This window comes from Topomyia yanbarensis, chromosome 2 (genome assembly GCF_030247195.1).
Source record: "Topomyia yanbarensis strain Yona2022 chromosome 2, ASM3024719v1, whole genome shotgun sequence".
Taxonomy (NCBI): Eukaryota; Metazoa; Arthropoda; class Insecta; order Diptera; family Culicidae; genus Topomyia; species Topomyia yanbarensis.
This window is the reverse complement of record NC_080671.1, coordinates 461,018,573-461,032,117: the sequence shown is the minus strand read 5'-3', so window position 1 is coordinate 461,032,117 and position 13,545 is coordinate 461,018,573. Positions and strand designations below refer to the sequence as shown.

At 40.0% G+C, this 13,545-nt stretch overlaps 1 protein-coding gene across 1 annotated transcript in view; it reads left to right on the top strand.

Moving 5' to 3' along the window:
- The first annotated feature begins 5,453 nt into the window (after positions 1–5,453).
- LOC131686004 (homeobox protein unc-42) overlaps positions 5,454–13,545 on the top strand; it is a 136,697-nt gene continuing 128,605 nt past the window's right edge. Inside the window, exon 1 of the mRNA XM_058970099.1 lies at positions 5,454–6,778. Coding sequence (XP_058826082.1) covers positions 6,403–6,778 — 376 coding nt within the window. The 5' untranslated portion in view covers positions 5,454–6,402. The remainder of the gene's footprint in view (positions 6,779–13,545) is intronic.

Here is a 13,545-nt window from a genome sequence, read left to right as displayed (position 1 = left end):
GTAGGTTAGTTCGGTTTTACTTTTTAAAAAGAAACTTTCCAAAGCAGAGGCTTTCACTTATATATATATATATATATATATATATATATATATATATATATATATATATATATATATATATATATATATATATATATATATATATATATATATATATATATATATATATATATATATATATATATATATATATATATATATATATATATATATATATACATATATATATATATATATATATCAAACAATGTTATTGTAGACAGGCGACTAGACGAAGCAAATATTCTTCTTGTTTAATCCATCATTACATTTCGGTAAACTTTCCAAAACTAGTGGAAATCTCAAAAAGAAATTTGTTCAATGATCTTCCCAGACCATTCCCAGAAAAAAACTATGGTATGAAAAGTTTTGCTCCCGAGACAGGAGGTTATAGTTGATCTGCATAGGAATAATCTATGTCATCAGAGACAGGTAAAGCCAAAGAGGGTATATGTCCTCCCGAAGTTACCAACGATACTGCACCCCCTCAAAATAATTTTCGGTTCCAGTCTGCCGTTGAACAACCTACTTCCGGCTCCGTAACTGATATTCATCTAGCCATCCGCAATCCGTATAATGATGACCGCAAGACTGTTTCTCCAGGTAAAAGTCAACTCAAAATGTACTACCAGAACGTGAGAGGACTACGCACAAAGATCTATGGGCTGTTCGTAGCTGTATCCGACGCAGAACATTATGTCATTATCTTGACAGAAACATGGCTGAACGACGAAATCAACTCGCTGCAGCTATTCGGACCCAGATATTCGGTATATCGTAACGACCGTGACCCAATCGTTGCTGGTAAAAAAGGGTGGTGATGTACTTATAGCTGTTTCCAATCGGTTAGCATCTAAACAAAAGAGTTATAACAATAGAGGTATAGAACAACTCTGGGTAAACATTAATAGCCATGGTACTAACACATGTGTGGGCGTCGTATATCTTCCTCCGGACTCCGCAGATAACATAAACGTTATTCAAAATCACATTCAATCTGCACTCGACATCGCCAATTCGCTATAACTGGATTACCTGGCTCAACAGTGCAACCGATGTAAATGACGCAGTAGAAATATTTTCGTCGATACTGACACAACTGTTTGAAATATATGTCCCAGCACCGCGTTCTAGAAACCACTTTGGTCCAATCGACGACTCCAAGAACTTAAACGACAGAGAGCAGCCGCGCTTCGCCACTATACCAATCGACGGAATCCCAATACAAAGCGTGAATTCATTTACGCCAGCAACAATTACAAAGCTTATAACCGCTTCCTCTATTCTCGGCACGTGTTACAAATGCAATCTGACCTTGAGCGAAACCCCAAACGTTTCTGGTCTTTTGTTAACGGGAAGCGCAAGGAGAGCGGACTTCCTTCCAGTATAACTTTAACTAATGAAAGTTCTAATACGACTCGTGGCATTTGTAATGTGTTTGCAAAACATTTTTCGAGTGCATTTGAAACAGTTCCGACTACTCCAGTACAGGTTGAAATCGGACTACGCGATGTTCCCAGTAACGTGATGAATCTAGGTAGCATCCGTTTTTCCGAAGAAGATATTGTTGCTGCCATTGAAAAATTGAAATCCTCGACATCGACTGGTCCGGATAGGATTCCTGCCATTATTTTAAAAAAGATGCGCTAGAGCCCTCTCTGCTCCTCTAAAACTGATCTTTAATCAATCGTTGTCGCAAGGGACGTTTCCTCTGTGTTGGAAAAAGTCAGTTATGTTTCCTGTCTTTTAAAAAGGTGATAAGCAGGACATAGCAAATTATCGAGGCATAACCTCTCTCTGTGCGGGGTCTAAGCTGTTCGAAATTCTAGTAAGCAATGTGTTGTTCCGGGAAGCCAAAACATATATATCGACAGATCAACATGGGTTCTTCCCAGGTAGATCAACATCAACGAACTTAGCACAGTTCACTTCACATTGTATTAAAAGTATGGAAGGCGGAGCACAAGTAAATACTATTTATACTGACCTTAAAACAGCGTTCGATCGTGTTGATCACTCGCTCCTACTGGCGAAAATAGAAAGGCTGGGTGCCTCACGCAACTTCCCTAAGTGGCTGGAGTCATACCGTGTTGGCCGTACCCTATCTGTCAAAGTAGGAAATATCGAATCACTTAACTTCATAAATTTATCAGGTATACCCCAGGGTAGTAATCTCGGACCCTTGTTGTTCTCCTTATTCTTCAATGACGTTTGTTATATCCTTCCACCAGGATGCAAACTTATCTATGCGGATGACCTTAAACTGTTCCTCATTGTGCGATCTGAAATTTTGTAACTGGTATGCTCGAAACCGGTTGACTCTCAGTGTATCCAAATGCTCAGTAATTTCTTTCACGCGTAAAAAATCCAATCTTGTGGTGTTATACTATCTCAGGGAAAACACTTGAAAGAATGTCAGTTGTCAGGGACCTTGGAATACTGCTGGATTCTAAATTGACGTTCAGAGATCACTATTCCCACATCATTGCGAAAGCCAACAGGAACCTTGGTTTTATCATCAGAATAGCCAAAGAGTTTACTGATCCATATTGCTTGAGAGCACTGTATTTCTCTCTCGTTCGCTCTGTCCTGGAAGCTTCAGCTATCATCTGGTGTCCGTATGCGAGTATCTGGATTAACAGGATTGAATCTATACAAGCTAGATTTCTCCGATTTGCTCTTAAATCTCTGCCATGGCGCAACCCGCTGCCACCTTACATTGATCGTTGTCGTTTGCTTGATATGGACACCCTTTCAAAAAGACGAAATATCTCCAGAGCAGTCTTTGTAGGAAAAGTTCTAACAGGTGAAATAGATGCCCCAAATATACTTTCACAGATAAATGTAAACGTACCCCCTAGAAGCTTAAGATCGTGGGATTTTCTAAGACTCGACTATCAAAGTACTGATTATGGACAGAACGAACCCGTAAGGGCGATGTGTAGTGTTTTTAATAGTGTGTATGAATTTTTTGACTTCTCTGTTTCATGTGATATTTTTAGAAATAGGCTTAAACGGTTGACTTAGTGCATTAGATTTTGATTTGTTAGATGTATCATTAATTAAGTAATGTAATACAATTTAACGTGCAATATTATTTAATGTGTATATGTGAAAAGATAATGAGGTTTTCACGCGCATTTGGAAGGCGTCACACTAACTGCAAATGGGCTTTTCCTCATTCCATATTTCAGGTAGACCATATAGGTCAGATGGACAATAAATAAATAAATAAATAAATAAATAAATACTTTGGGACATCTGTTGGCTTGCTATAAGCTTTTTGGCCAGCAACAAACTAGAAATGTTGTCTTTTTTTTCTTTGTCATAAGATAGCACAACTCGATCACTCGAGAAACTGGCGCTTGTCATAATCGTGTTTCGCTATATCTCAGTAACCCAGCACAATTTCAAAATTTTGAAAACGCGACTTTATATAGATTTTAAAATTTAGTAACATGGCATAGCTACTTCAGTTCACCCCAAAATGGCATTTGTCATAAGATAGCACAACTGCGCGGTTGCTACGATCGAACGAAAAATAATTACTTACTTCATTCTAGCGTCGGCGTTGAAGCTGTAAATGTTTCTTTATGATATAAAAACTTTTATACCCTGACTTAAACAGACTTAAATCAGAAGCCACAATATTGTACACCAAAATATCCACAAAATGAGAAGTCTATTCCAAGGAAGCGGATTTCCGCCAAAGTGATCAAAACGAACGATATTGAATTGATTCAATTGGGTTATACTGTTTGCTTACGACATTATCTGTTCGTCAGTTTATGCGGCTGTTCCGAGATCCAGCTTGAAGGTGGTAGAAAATCTTCAAATTCTGTTCTCGTTGAAATCGACACAGAACACGACCGGTCACAGACCGAGAGGAGTCATGAAGGGCCAGCTGATGGGACGCTGCTATCCGGATCATTAGAAACATCATCATCAACATTCATCACGCGCCGACGAACGGACGGTGTGTGGCTCCTTTCTATCTCGTTCTGCCTGCCTTGCCGACTCGTTGAGTTTGACCGCTGACCGCCGACGCTAGTCTGTAATAGAAACGACCACACCAGAGCATGCAGCACAGAGCATGAACCAAGCGATCCTCCGAAACGATGGAGAAACCACCGGGGGAAGCGAAGGATAAAACCTTTAAACCAATTAGCATTCCTATCTCGCAGTTGTTCTCCAGCAAACAGCGGCACAAGCGGGAAAATGAGAAAAGCAGCAAAAGAAAAAAAAAAAAAAAGAAAGCACAGTTTGATAGACACAACAGAGTGCGATAAGTCCTGCCTGGGTGGTGCTTTTCCACCCGCCGCTGAATGTGTATGAATATGTATCGTATTATACCTTCAGGCGCACAATGCGAGCAGTTGAAAATTTCCAACGAAGTGAAAAACTCATTTCGGGAATTGATTCGGGACAACCTAAATGAAACATTTGCGAGTTAGTGTGTGTGTGTAACTGTATGTGTCTGTGGCGATTAACTGCGAAAAGTTGTGAATCTAGGCAGGTTATCTGCATTCGCATTAGGATAATATAAAACTAATTAAATCGATCTTAATCGTATTTATATAAGCTAAACGATAACGGATATGAAATTCATTTCACGCTTGAACAGCTTAGTCCGACTGTCGAATACTCCATCCAACTTGCTCCTCATTCACCTGCAAAGCCGTGTCATAGTCCGGATTGTGTCGTCAGTACCAAAGCTATATCCTCAGCACAAGGAATACGGTTCGTTTTCATTTTTCAATCTATATTTTCATCTCATCGTCCCTCGGGAGACGAACTACGCGCGTAGACGACGTGGAATATCGGGATAACAAAACAAATATATTATTTTTCAAATTAGACTATACGGCATAGTATAACCCGAAGTGCCACAGGCTAGAATAAACCACCATTTTGTTACGGTTAGCTACGGTGCTCATCGTCATCGTTTCATTGTCTGCTCTACGTCAAGCCGAAGCGATGTATCCAGACCAACACACGCATCTCGTCGCCCTCGAAACTCGCGTGTTACCCTGGCAACGCGAGCCATACATTAGCTTGAAATGATTGGTCAATTTTTTTACGCCAGGACTTTTCTCCTCCGGAGGATTCCATCTTCTTTCTCGTTTCTACACACAACCAAATACCGCCTGCGCATGATCAAAGCAAACAAGGGAAATTCATCCCACCCTAACCTGCTGGTGCAAAAAGGATAACAGCAACGTCCTTTCTAGCTACGCACGCACACGCTTGAACCAACACACTGGCCTACTGTGATCTCTTTCGCTCCTTTTCCTGCTTCCAGCCACAGTGTAAACACACTCCATGAATCGGCGATCGGATGAGAAAGCGAAGGATAAACATATCCTTCCAAGCCCGTCGCAGCCACCAGCATCCCTTCGGATCGAGCCGCAATATCGCGCGGCGGCATCAGATGATATTAATTTTGTTACTCTCTAGCATTTCATTTTCAGTCCGATCGACTCTTGCATCGTGCTACGACGACCCGGTCGCGGAAATTCCTCTCGAGAAATTCGTCCAACTTTACACTGAACCCAACCGAACACAACTTGACTATCACAGCCCGGAGTGTCCTGGTTCCGAAAGAATCACACATACGAACGGCGCGGTCGGACGGCGAGACGTGAGGTGTCACAAAAAGAAGGTCCTGATAAAAATATACGTAACTGAATTGAAGTGATACTATTATCTACTTGAGATTTCCATAAATTAATTCGATATGTCTCAGATGATTACAATCAGCCGGAGTACCAGTGGCGAGTCCCGTTGGTAACCTTGACGATGCTGAAAGGGAAAATTGTTAAGCTTTTGATAAAACGTGACTGAAAAGTAGTGAATCGCGCGAATCGGATTCCAGAATATATTTACCGTCGGTTTGAAGTTTTAAGTGATTGTGACTTAACAGGTGTTGTTCCTAACTGAGTTTTACCGCTGTAACGAAATGGATTAACACTTACCTGCTTGATTTGATCGAAATCGAAGGACCCCCTACTAGGATTTAGTTCCCTCCTGTTGTTAGCTATACAGACACCGGACTTCAAGCTGTATCTACCGTCGGATTGTTGTGCACCGGTGAATAGGGAGCATTCATCGACGGGCGTCCACTACAACCCGCTCGGCTCCAAGTTGGATTTCAAAAACAGCTGTGCCGATTCCGGCCCTGCTGGTATTGGTGGTGGCGGTACTAGTGCAGGAAGTGCAGCCTCATCCGGAGCCCATTCGTCTTCCCTCGGACTAAGCCCGGCCAGTCCGGACTCGCAGCAGTTCAACATCTTTCCGGCGATCTTTAGCCGCCAGCTGAACTTCACCGGAAGCACGTGCGGCACCAGTGGACAAGGCAAACTGATGGATGACCTACGACCGAATCTAGTCGGCGGTTTGCTTGGTCTACAGCAGGGCCTACTAGATGATCATACACTTTCGCACGGCAATCTGCAGCACAATGCACAGGACACCAAGTTCATGTCACTGCAAGACAATAGGCTCATGGGAATCGGATCCCACGAGAATCGCTTACTAGGATTATCGCAAGACAACCGAACACCCGGCGGCGGTCAGGGTTCGGCGGACAAACCGATCCAGCGAAAGTGCAGCAGCACACCGGAGGATTTCAGTGCCCTGTACGGTGGATTAGCAGGGACTCCTATTAGTGACCACCATCACCATCACACGCCTGCTCACACGCCACCGAATCGGTTGTCGGACAATTCATCGGTGACAGGTGAGTGCGATTTTTTCATCTTCACCGGAGGACATATCCTCCATCTGGTCGGACCCCGACGGTGGTTGAACCGTTGAGCCTACCTAGCAAACACTAAATGTCAGGGGATTAAAGGGAATTGTTTTGACACCCTCTGCCGTCGGTCGTTGGTGTAGTAAGTGCTCGCACGCGTTCGGGATTAACTCCGATTCTTTTCAACGGATTGTCGGGTGTGCGGTTGAGGGGTAGAAACTGAGAAAACTCAAAGACGAATACGAGGGAAATGCTATTGAACCGACAGGATTGTCTGGATAATCCGGCTAAAAATAGGCTTATCTCAATGTGCACGTTGATCATTTAGTGAAAATGTTTTGCTATGCAGTGATCACTTGGCCGCAGAAAGATGTGATGTTAACAATGACCTATTAATATGACAAAATGGAATAGCTTACGGGAAATAAGCATAAGGTTCGTTGAAACCGTCTGTCTGTTAAATATTACATTCTTTGAATAAAAAAAAACAATTTGTTCGAGTATAAGTGATTTGTAAAAGTCTTCATAATTAATGTTGACGGTACGGTGCTATCAAGCAAAGAATGATCAGAAGATAAAGTTCTTTTCCGTTTTTCAATTTTCAAAATCTAAACTACATCGGCCTTCGGGGTACTATTTATTAAAATTTAATCAATCATCTAACAATAAATTTGTACTGCAACTCATTGCACTATAAAGGAATTGGTTGGGCTATGTAGATAGTGTTCAGTTGAAACAATATGAGAAAAATATCTATTGATTGGCATATGTCTACTACCATCAGATCTTCATGTGAAACGTGCCCTTCCACAAAGAAGTTCACCGTCAACTCAACCCTTTACTGAACGACAAACTGCTGGAAATTTTTTGAATGTGTTCCAACAAAGATGTTAGATCCAAACGTTTTCACTGACTTCAATGGTGATAGATCATTCCTCACTAATCAATCGTTCGTTGCGGCGAACTAACCTACAACATCAACTTCGCTGACTCGTTCGCTATCAGTTGTTATTGCTTCCGGAATATGCAGGGTAAATTCTGGATTCCTTCCTTAAAATCATGATTATTATCACTGCTCTTGGTCTGAGGGACCTTTTTATCCTACCAGTGGCCGCTCAGTCGGAATCGGACCCTGGACACGAAAACGCCGTATTTATTACAGGCGACTTGCCTCGTCAGTTTTATCTTGGTGCTCTTTACCAATTTGCTGTAAAATTAAAATGTGTGTCAATCGACAATTTTCAATACACTAACCTTGCCGGTGTACCACGAAACTGCTACTTGAGGAAGCTAAAACATTTTCCTATGCAATCAACCCGAGTTTTTGACGGAATTCCAGCTATAGCGCTTATTTTGTGCGAAAATATCATCCCTCTTCACTTGGGGTTTCTTTTCGAAACACTTCTATTTTTCTTCTTCTCATTTTCAGAACACTTTTTCAGATGCACTTTGATCACACACCTTTGAAAAAACACCCGCGAAACTTTAATCGTTTACTAACTAAACTAAACCAAATTTTCTGCCAATGCGCAGATTACCGAAGGAAAATGTCCGAAAACTCTTATTTGTGCGTTTGAATTTTCACTTCGAATTCCATTTTTTCTCCATGTAAACAAGCGCGTCGGTGCCTAGCAACAAGCGTGCGTTGCTGGCTTCCACATATCTTCACCTTAACTTTCCCCGATTCACAAAAGAGCTTACCACAGTTTCCGCAACAACAACAACAGGTTTGAAGATAATTGAACAACTTTCGTAAATATTTACTTGTTTGATGTTTGATACCGCAGTATAAAGTTAAAATCAGCGGTCACTAGATCAAAAGTCCTTCCAAAAACGAAAATGCTAAGATTTTTTTTCATGGTAACATCTAAGCAGTTTTACACTTCTCATTTATGTGTTTAATCTTTGAAAGAGGGGGAGAGTGGTGGTAAGGATATTCGGTAAAAAACGCACCTTTTAACTTAGTTTTGTACCACCAGAGTGTGTTTGAAAATTCATTCAATGTCTATACAGAAATTCAACAATTGAATAATATTTTATCAAAATTTCATAATATTACAAATTTGGATAATTACAGTGAACTTCCGTAGGCTCTCAAAAAAAATTATTTTGAAGTATACATCATAACTCAAAATCTACAAGACTAATCGTTTTAAAATTTTGCACTGTATTTTTCCATACAATTTTATAGGTAACCATAGGATTTTTTCCCCTTTTTATCGATTTTTTCATTTTTCGAAGTACTTCGAAGTCGAAAATCCTTTTTCCGCTGAAAATAATTTAAAATATAAGAAATGTAAAAACGCTGTTCATTTTTGTATGAACTTTGACTGAATAGACTAACAATCTCTGTTTCGCTGTGTAAACCTTGCCCCCTTTAATCCGCTGCCAGTTTAGTTAAAATTATGTGTATAAAAATAAAAAAAATCCTACACTGTAAAGATGTGCCATGCCCATAATAGCAAATCAGTCAAATAAAGATCTTTTTGCCTTTCTCATATAGAAAGGTTATGCAATTGCTCCAAAAACCGACTTTCTAACGGAGGCCCGGAGGCCCGAGTGTCATATACCATTCGACTCAGTTCGTCGAGATCGAAGAATGTCTGTGTGTATGTATGTGTGTATGCATGTGTGTGTATGTGCGGATATATTAACAAAATGTCCACATCATTTTCTCGGAGATGGCTGAACCGATTTTCTCGGAGATGGCTGAACCGATTTTAGTCACGAATGGAAGGTACAAGGCTCCCATCGGCTGCTATTGAATTTCATTTAATTCTGATTTCCGGTTCTGGAGTTACGAGCTGAAGAGTACGGTTACACAGAAAATCTTGTTATAATTTGTTCACATCGGTTTCTCGGAATTTTCTGAACCGATTATCACAAACTTAGTCTTAAATGGAAGGTACAACGTTGCCATCGCCTGCTATTAAATTTTGTGTGGATTGGCATTCTAGTTTCTGAACTACAGGATGATGAGTACGATCACGCAGAAAATCCCGATTTCAACGGATACTGCGATTAATGTATAAAGGTGAGATTTTTTTTCAAAAATGTGACCACAACTGTTTGGATTTGTAGTTCTATGTCACTAACAGTCATTCAAAGTCTCTTTGGCCACATTGACCACCATCGACGGATCCGGAAGCCCAGGCGGAAGTATCCAAAAATAATAATTACATCGGTTTTTCGGAGATGGCTAGACCGATTAAACCAAACTTAAATGAAAGCTGCTTAATGATTGGGTTTCTATGCCGAGTATATATAAATCAAACGACTTGGTTTTGAATTATCCGACGTTTTGGCCGTTTTTGGCGGCCTTTTTCAAGGAAAACTGTAAATGTAGTTTATTTAGTATACTGTTTTTTAATAGTTTCACAATGGTTGATTTGAACTCACTATCTGTCAATCGCTTTTGTTAGGGACGCATTTTTCCAGCATTGGGACGTTCTAATTAAATTTTTCATGTGCTGTTGTATAGTTATTTGGAGTTAAAAATGTTTATAAATGGGTGAAAATAGTTATATAAGAGACTTACTGTGCTAGAAATTTTGTTTAGGCACAATTTTTCACGGGTACACTATTTACCACTATTCACTACTCAACGATCGCTTTCAAACCGTAGTGCTTTTGTGGGTATAAAGTGTCAGTATAAAAGGGGAACTTTAAAAAGGGAACTTCAAAAAAGAGTGAGCTTTAATGGGACTATGTGTTAGTTTGAGTTTGAGTTTTGGAAGCTTTAGAGATTTTGATGGTATGCAGGATTACTGCGTACGTGGTACTGATACCGTCTACATCAGTTCTGTGGTTTACCGTGTTCGATGTATTGGAGAAGTGGCACATCTCCAGCACGGGTAGTGTTGATGGTCTATAGGACTTATCAATGATTTTGGTTTTGGATAAGTCAAACTCGTGCTGGTACTGTATGGTGTGACTGATGAGGGCTGTTTTTTCTCCAAGCTGGACCATGTCGATATCGGTGTTGGTGGCCCCTGCTTCAGTCAGTTTTTTACATTTGTTTATGGTGGACTGAGGTCCGGTCAGTCTCGTTTTCAGGTGATTTTTGGTCATTCCAATGTATGACATGTTGCAACCCCCACACGGGATGCTGTAGATCACATTGTAGCATAAGGCTGGATCAACAGGATCTTTGACACTGCTTAGGATCGATGCGGTGGTTCTGGTGGTTCTGGAGGCAATTTTGACATCTGGATAATCTGCTTTAAGGTTGCAGGTGATTGTGTTGGTCAAATTCGGGATGTACGGTAGAGACCGAAAACATATGTCGTCTGTTCTGGTTGATCGGTGTGTTTCCAGTATGTTATCGGATGTTGATTGCGGGGAAATTGGTTGTGTGATATGTTTCGTAGTATTACTCCGGTGAATTCGACTAAGAAGTCGATTAATGAGTGATGCTGGGTAATCGTTTTGACGGAGATGGCGGAATATTATCTGTTTTTTCCACTAACGTTTGGTTGGTGGTGAGCGTCGTGACTCGTTTAATGAAATTTGAAACGACGTTTATTTTTCTGTGCATCGGGTGAAAAGAGAAATAGTTCAGTAATCTTCAAGAAGCGATTGGTTTCGAGTACCATTGTGTTTTTAGGGATTGGTCAAGATTGTTTATAACGGTTGAATCTAAGAACGGGAGCTGGTTTTCGTGTTCTTCCTCTTTTGTGAATTGTATATGAGGGTTGTATGCATTGAAAATGTCTAGAGTATCGTCAATCTTGTCCTTTGGAAGGGCTACTATCAGACCATCGACATATTTGCGTAAGACCGGTGTTTTTCCGAAATTATAACTTGAGAAGCACAGGAAAATATTATTACAAGATACTATAAAAATAAACAATTTCCACTAAAATTTTAGCTGTTTTAACGGTAAATCAAATGTATTTATACTTGCGCATCTTATGAATATCAATGGATAGGAATAAGAACTCAAATTGGAAATAACGCCACTAGTGGTACACATATGTTCCACTAGTGAACCACGAGACTATAAATTGAAAAAAATCGCTACTTTGATATTTTTACAAATAAATAGGATCTGAGGAGTATTTGATTGCTGTAATATTTTTCTCCTTAGTAACACATTTATTTACATAGGGTGGTTACAGCGTTTTTTTTCAATTTGGATTATTATGTGGATGTGATTACCATTTTTTTCATTATTTCAGTTTTAATTATCTCCTGAATCATCACAAATGACATTCTAATGAACCAAACTTTCCCTAGTTCACCTTTTTAGTCTCTTTCTCGAGAACGATTGGAGAATGTGAGTATCGGATTCAATGATGGCATCTAGCCCTACAGTTATTTAAGGTTTGTCGACGTAGATGAGAAACTTACATAACCTCATAAATTCAAATGACATCAAAGCGCAAGAGCAGGCGGTTCTACATTATCCTTTTTGCCTTTCTCAATAGAATGCAATTGCTCTGAAAACCGACTTTTTAACGGAGGCCCGGAAGGCCGAGTGACATATACCATTCGATTCAGTTCGTCGAGCTCGGCAAATATTCGTGCGTGTGTATGTTGTTGGTATACGCGTCTGTGTGTGTATGTGACCAAAAATGTCACTCATTTTTCTCAGAGATGGCTGAACCGATTTTGACAAACTTAGTCTCAAATGAAAGGTATAACGTTCCCATAGGCTGCCATTGAATTTCTAATGGATCCGACTTCCGGTTCCGTAATTACAGAGTGATTAGTACGATCACGCAGAAATTATCGATTTTAATAAATTCTGCAATGAATGTATAAAGGTGAATTTTTTTCCAAAATGTAACCACAACTACTTCGATTTGTAGTATTAGGTCCCCAACAGCCATTCAAAGTCTCTTTGGTCATATTGGCCACCATCATCGGTTCCGGAAGCCCCGGCGGGAGTATCTATATTCAGAATAACAGTCACATCGGTTTCTCGGAGATGGCTAGCCCGATTCAACCAAACTTAGTCTCAAATGAAAGGTGTTGCGCCCCCGTAAATGTCTATCAAAATTCATCCCGGATTTTTTTCAATTTACTATTAGCGTAGCTGTTCTTACTTTTAAAAAATTTTAGAACTCGAATAATGATTTCGTTTCTTGTATATATGTTAATGTCATGTATATTAAAAATGTAATATGTACATTTGAAAGCTTTTAATGATTATAAACAAGGCAAAAATTCTAGTGTTCATGATTGAGAAAGGCACAATTGCACCGCTAGGTCGATTAAAACAGGTTTTTCAATATGGTTTACATAAATCGATAGTTGCAATGTACGTGTGACATATTAATCCAGCTTGTTAAAACTAAAGGTGTTCCAACCCTTTTGCGTCAACATTTGAAAACAAGCAATATCATTTTTGAATAAAAACACACAGTCGCTTTTTAGGATGCAATGGAGTTTCTAGGATCTTCTCATGCCACTCATAATTTCGACAACACAGATTTGTTTGTTTTGCCTTTCTCGTATAGAAAGGTTAGGCAATCGCTCTAAAACCCTCTACTTAATCCCGGCCCGAAGGGCCGAATGTCGTATGCCATTCGACTCAGTTCGTCGAGATCGGAAAATATCTGTGTGTGTATGGATGTGTGTATGTGGAAAAAATGTCACTTCTGCTTCTCAGAGATGACTGGACCAATTCGCACAAACTTAGTCTCAAATGAAAAGTACAAGTTTCCCATCAGCTGCTATTGAATTTTTTGTTAATTGGACTTCTGGTTCCGGAATTACGGATTGATGAGTGAGACCACACAGCAAATTCC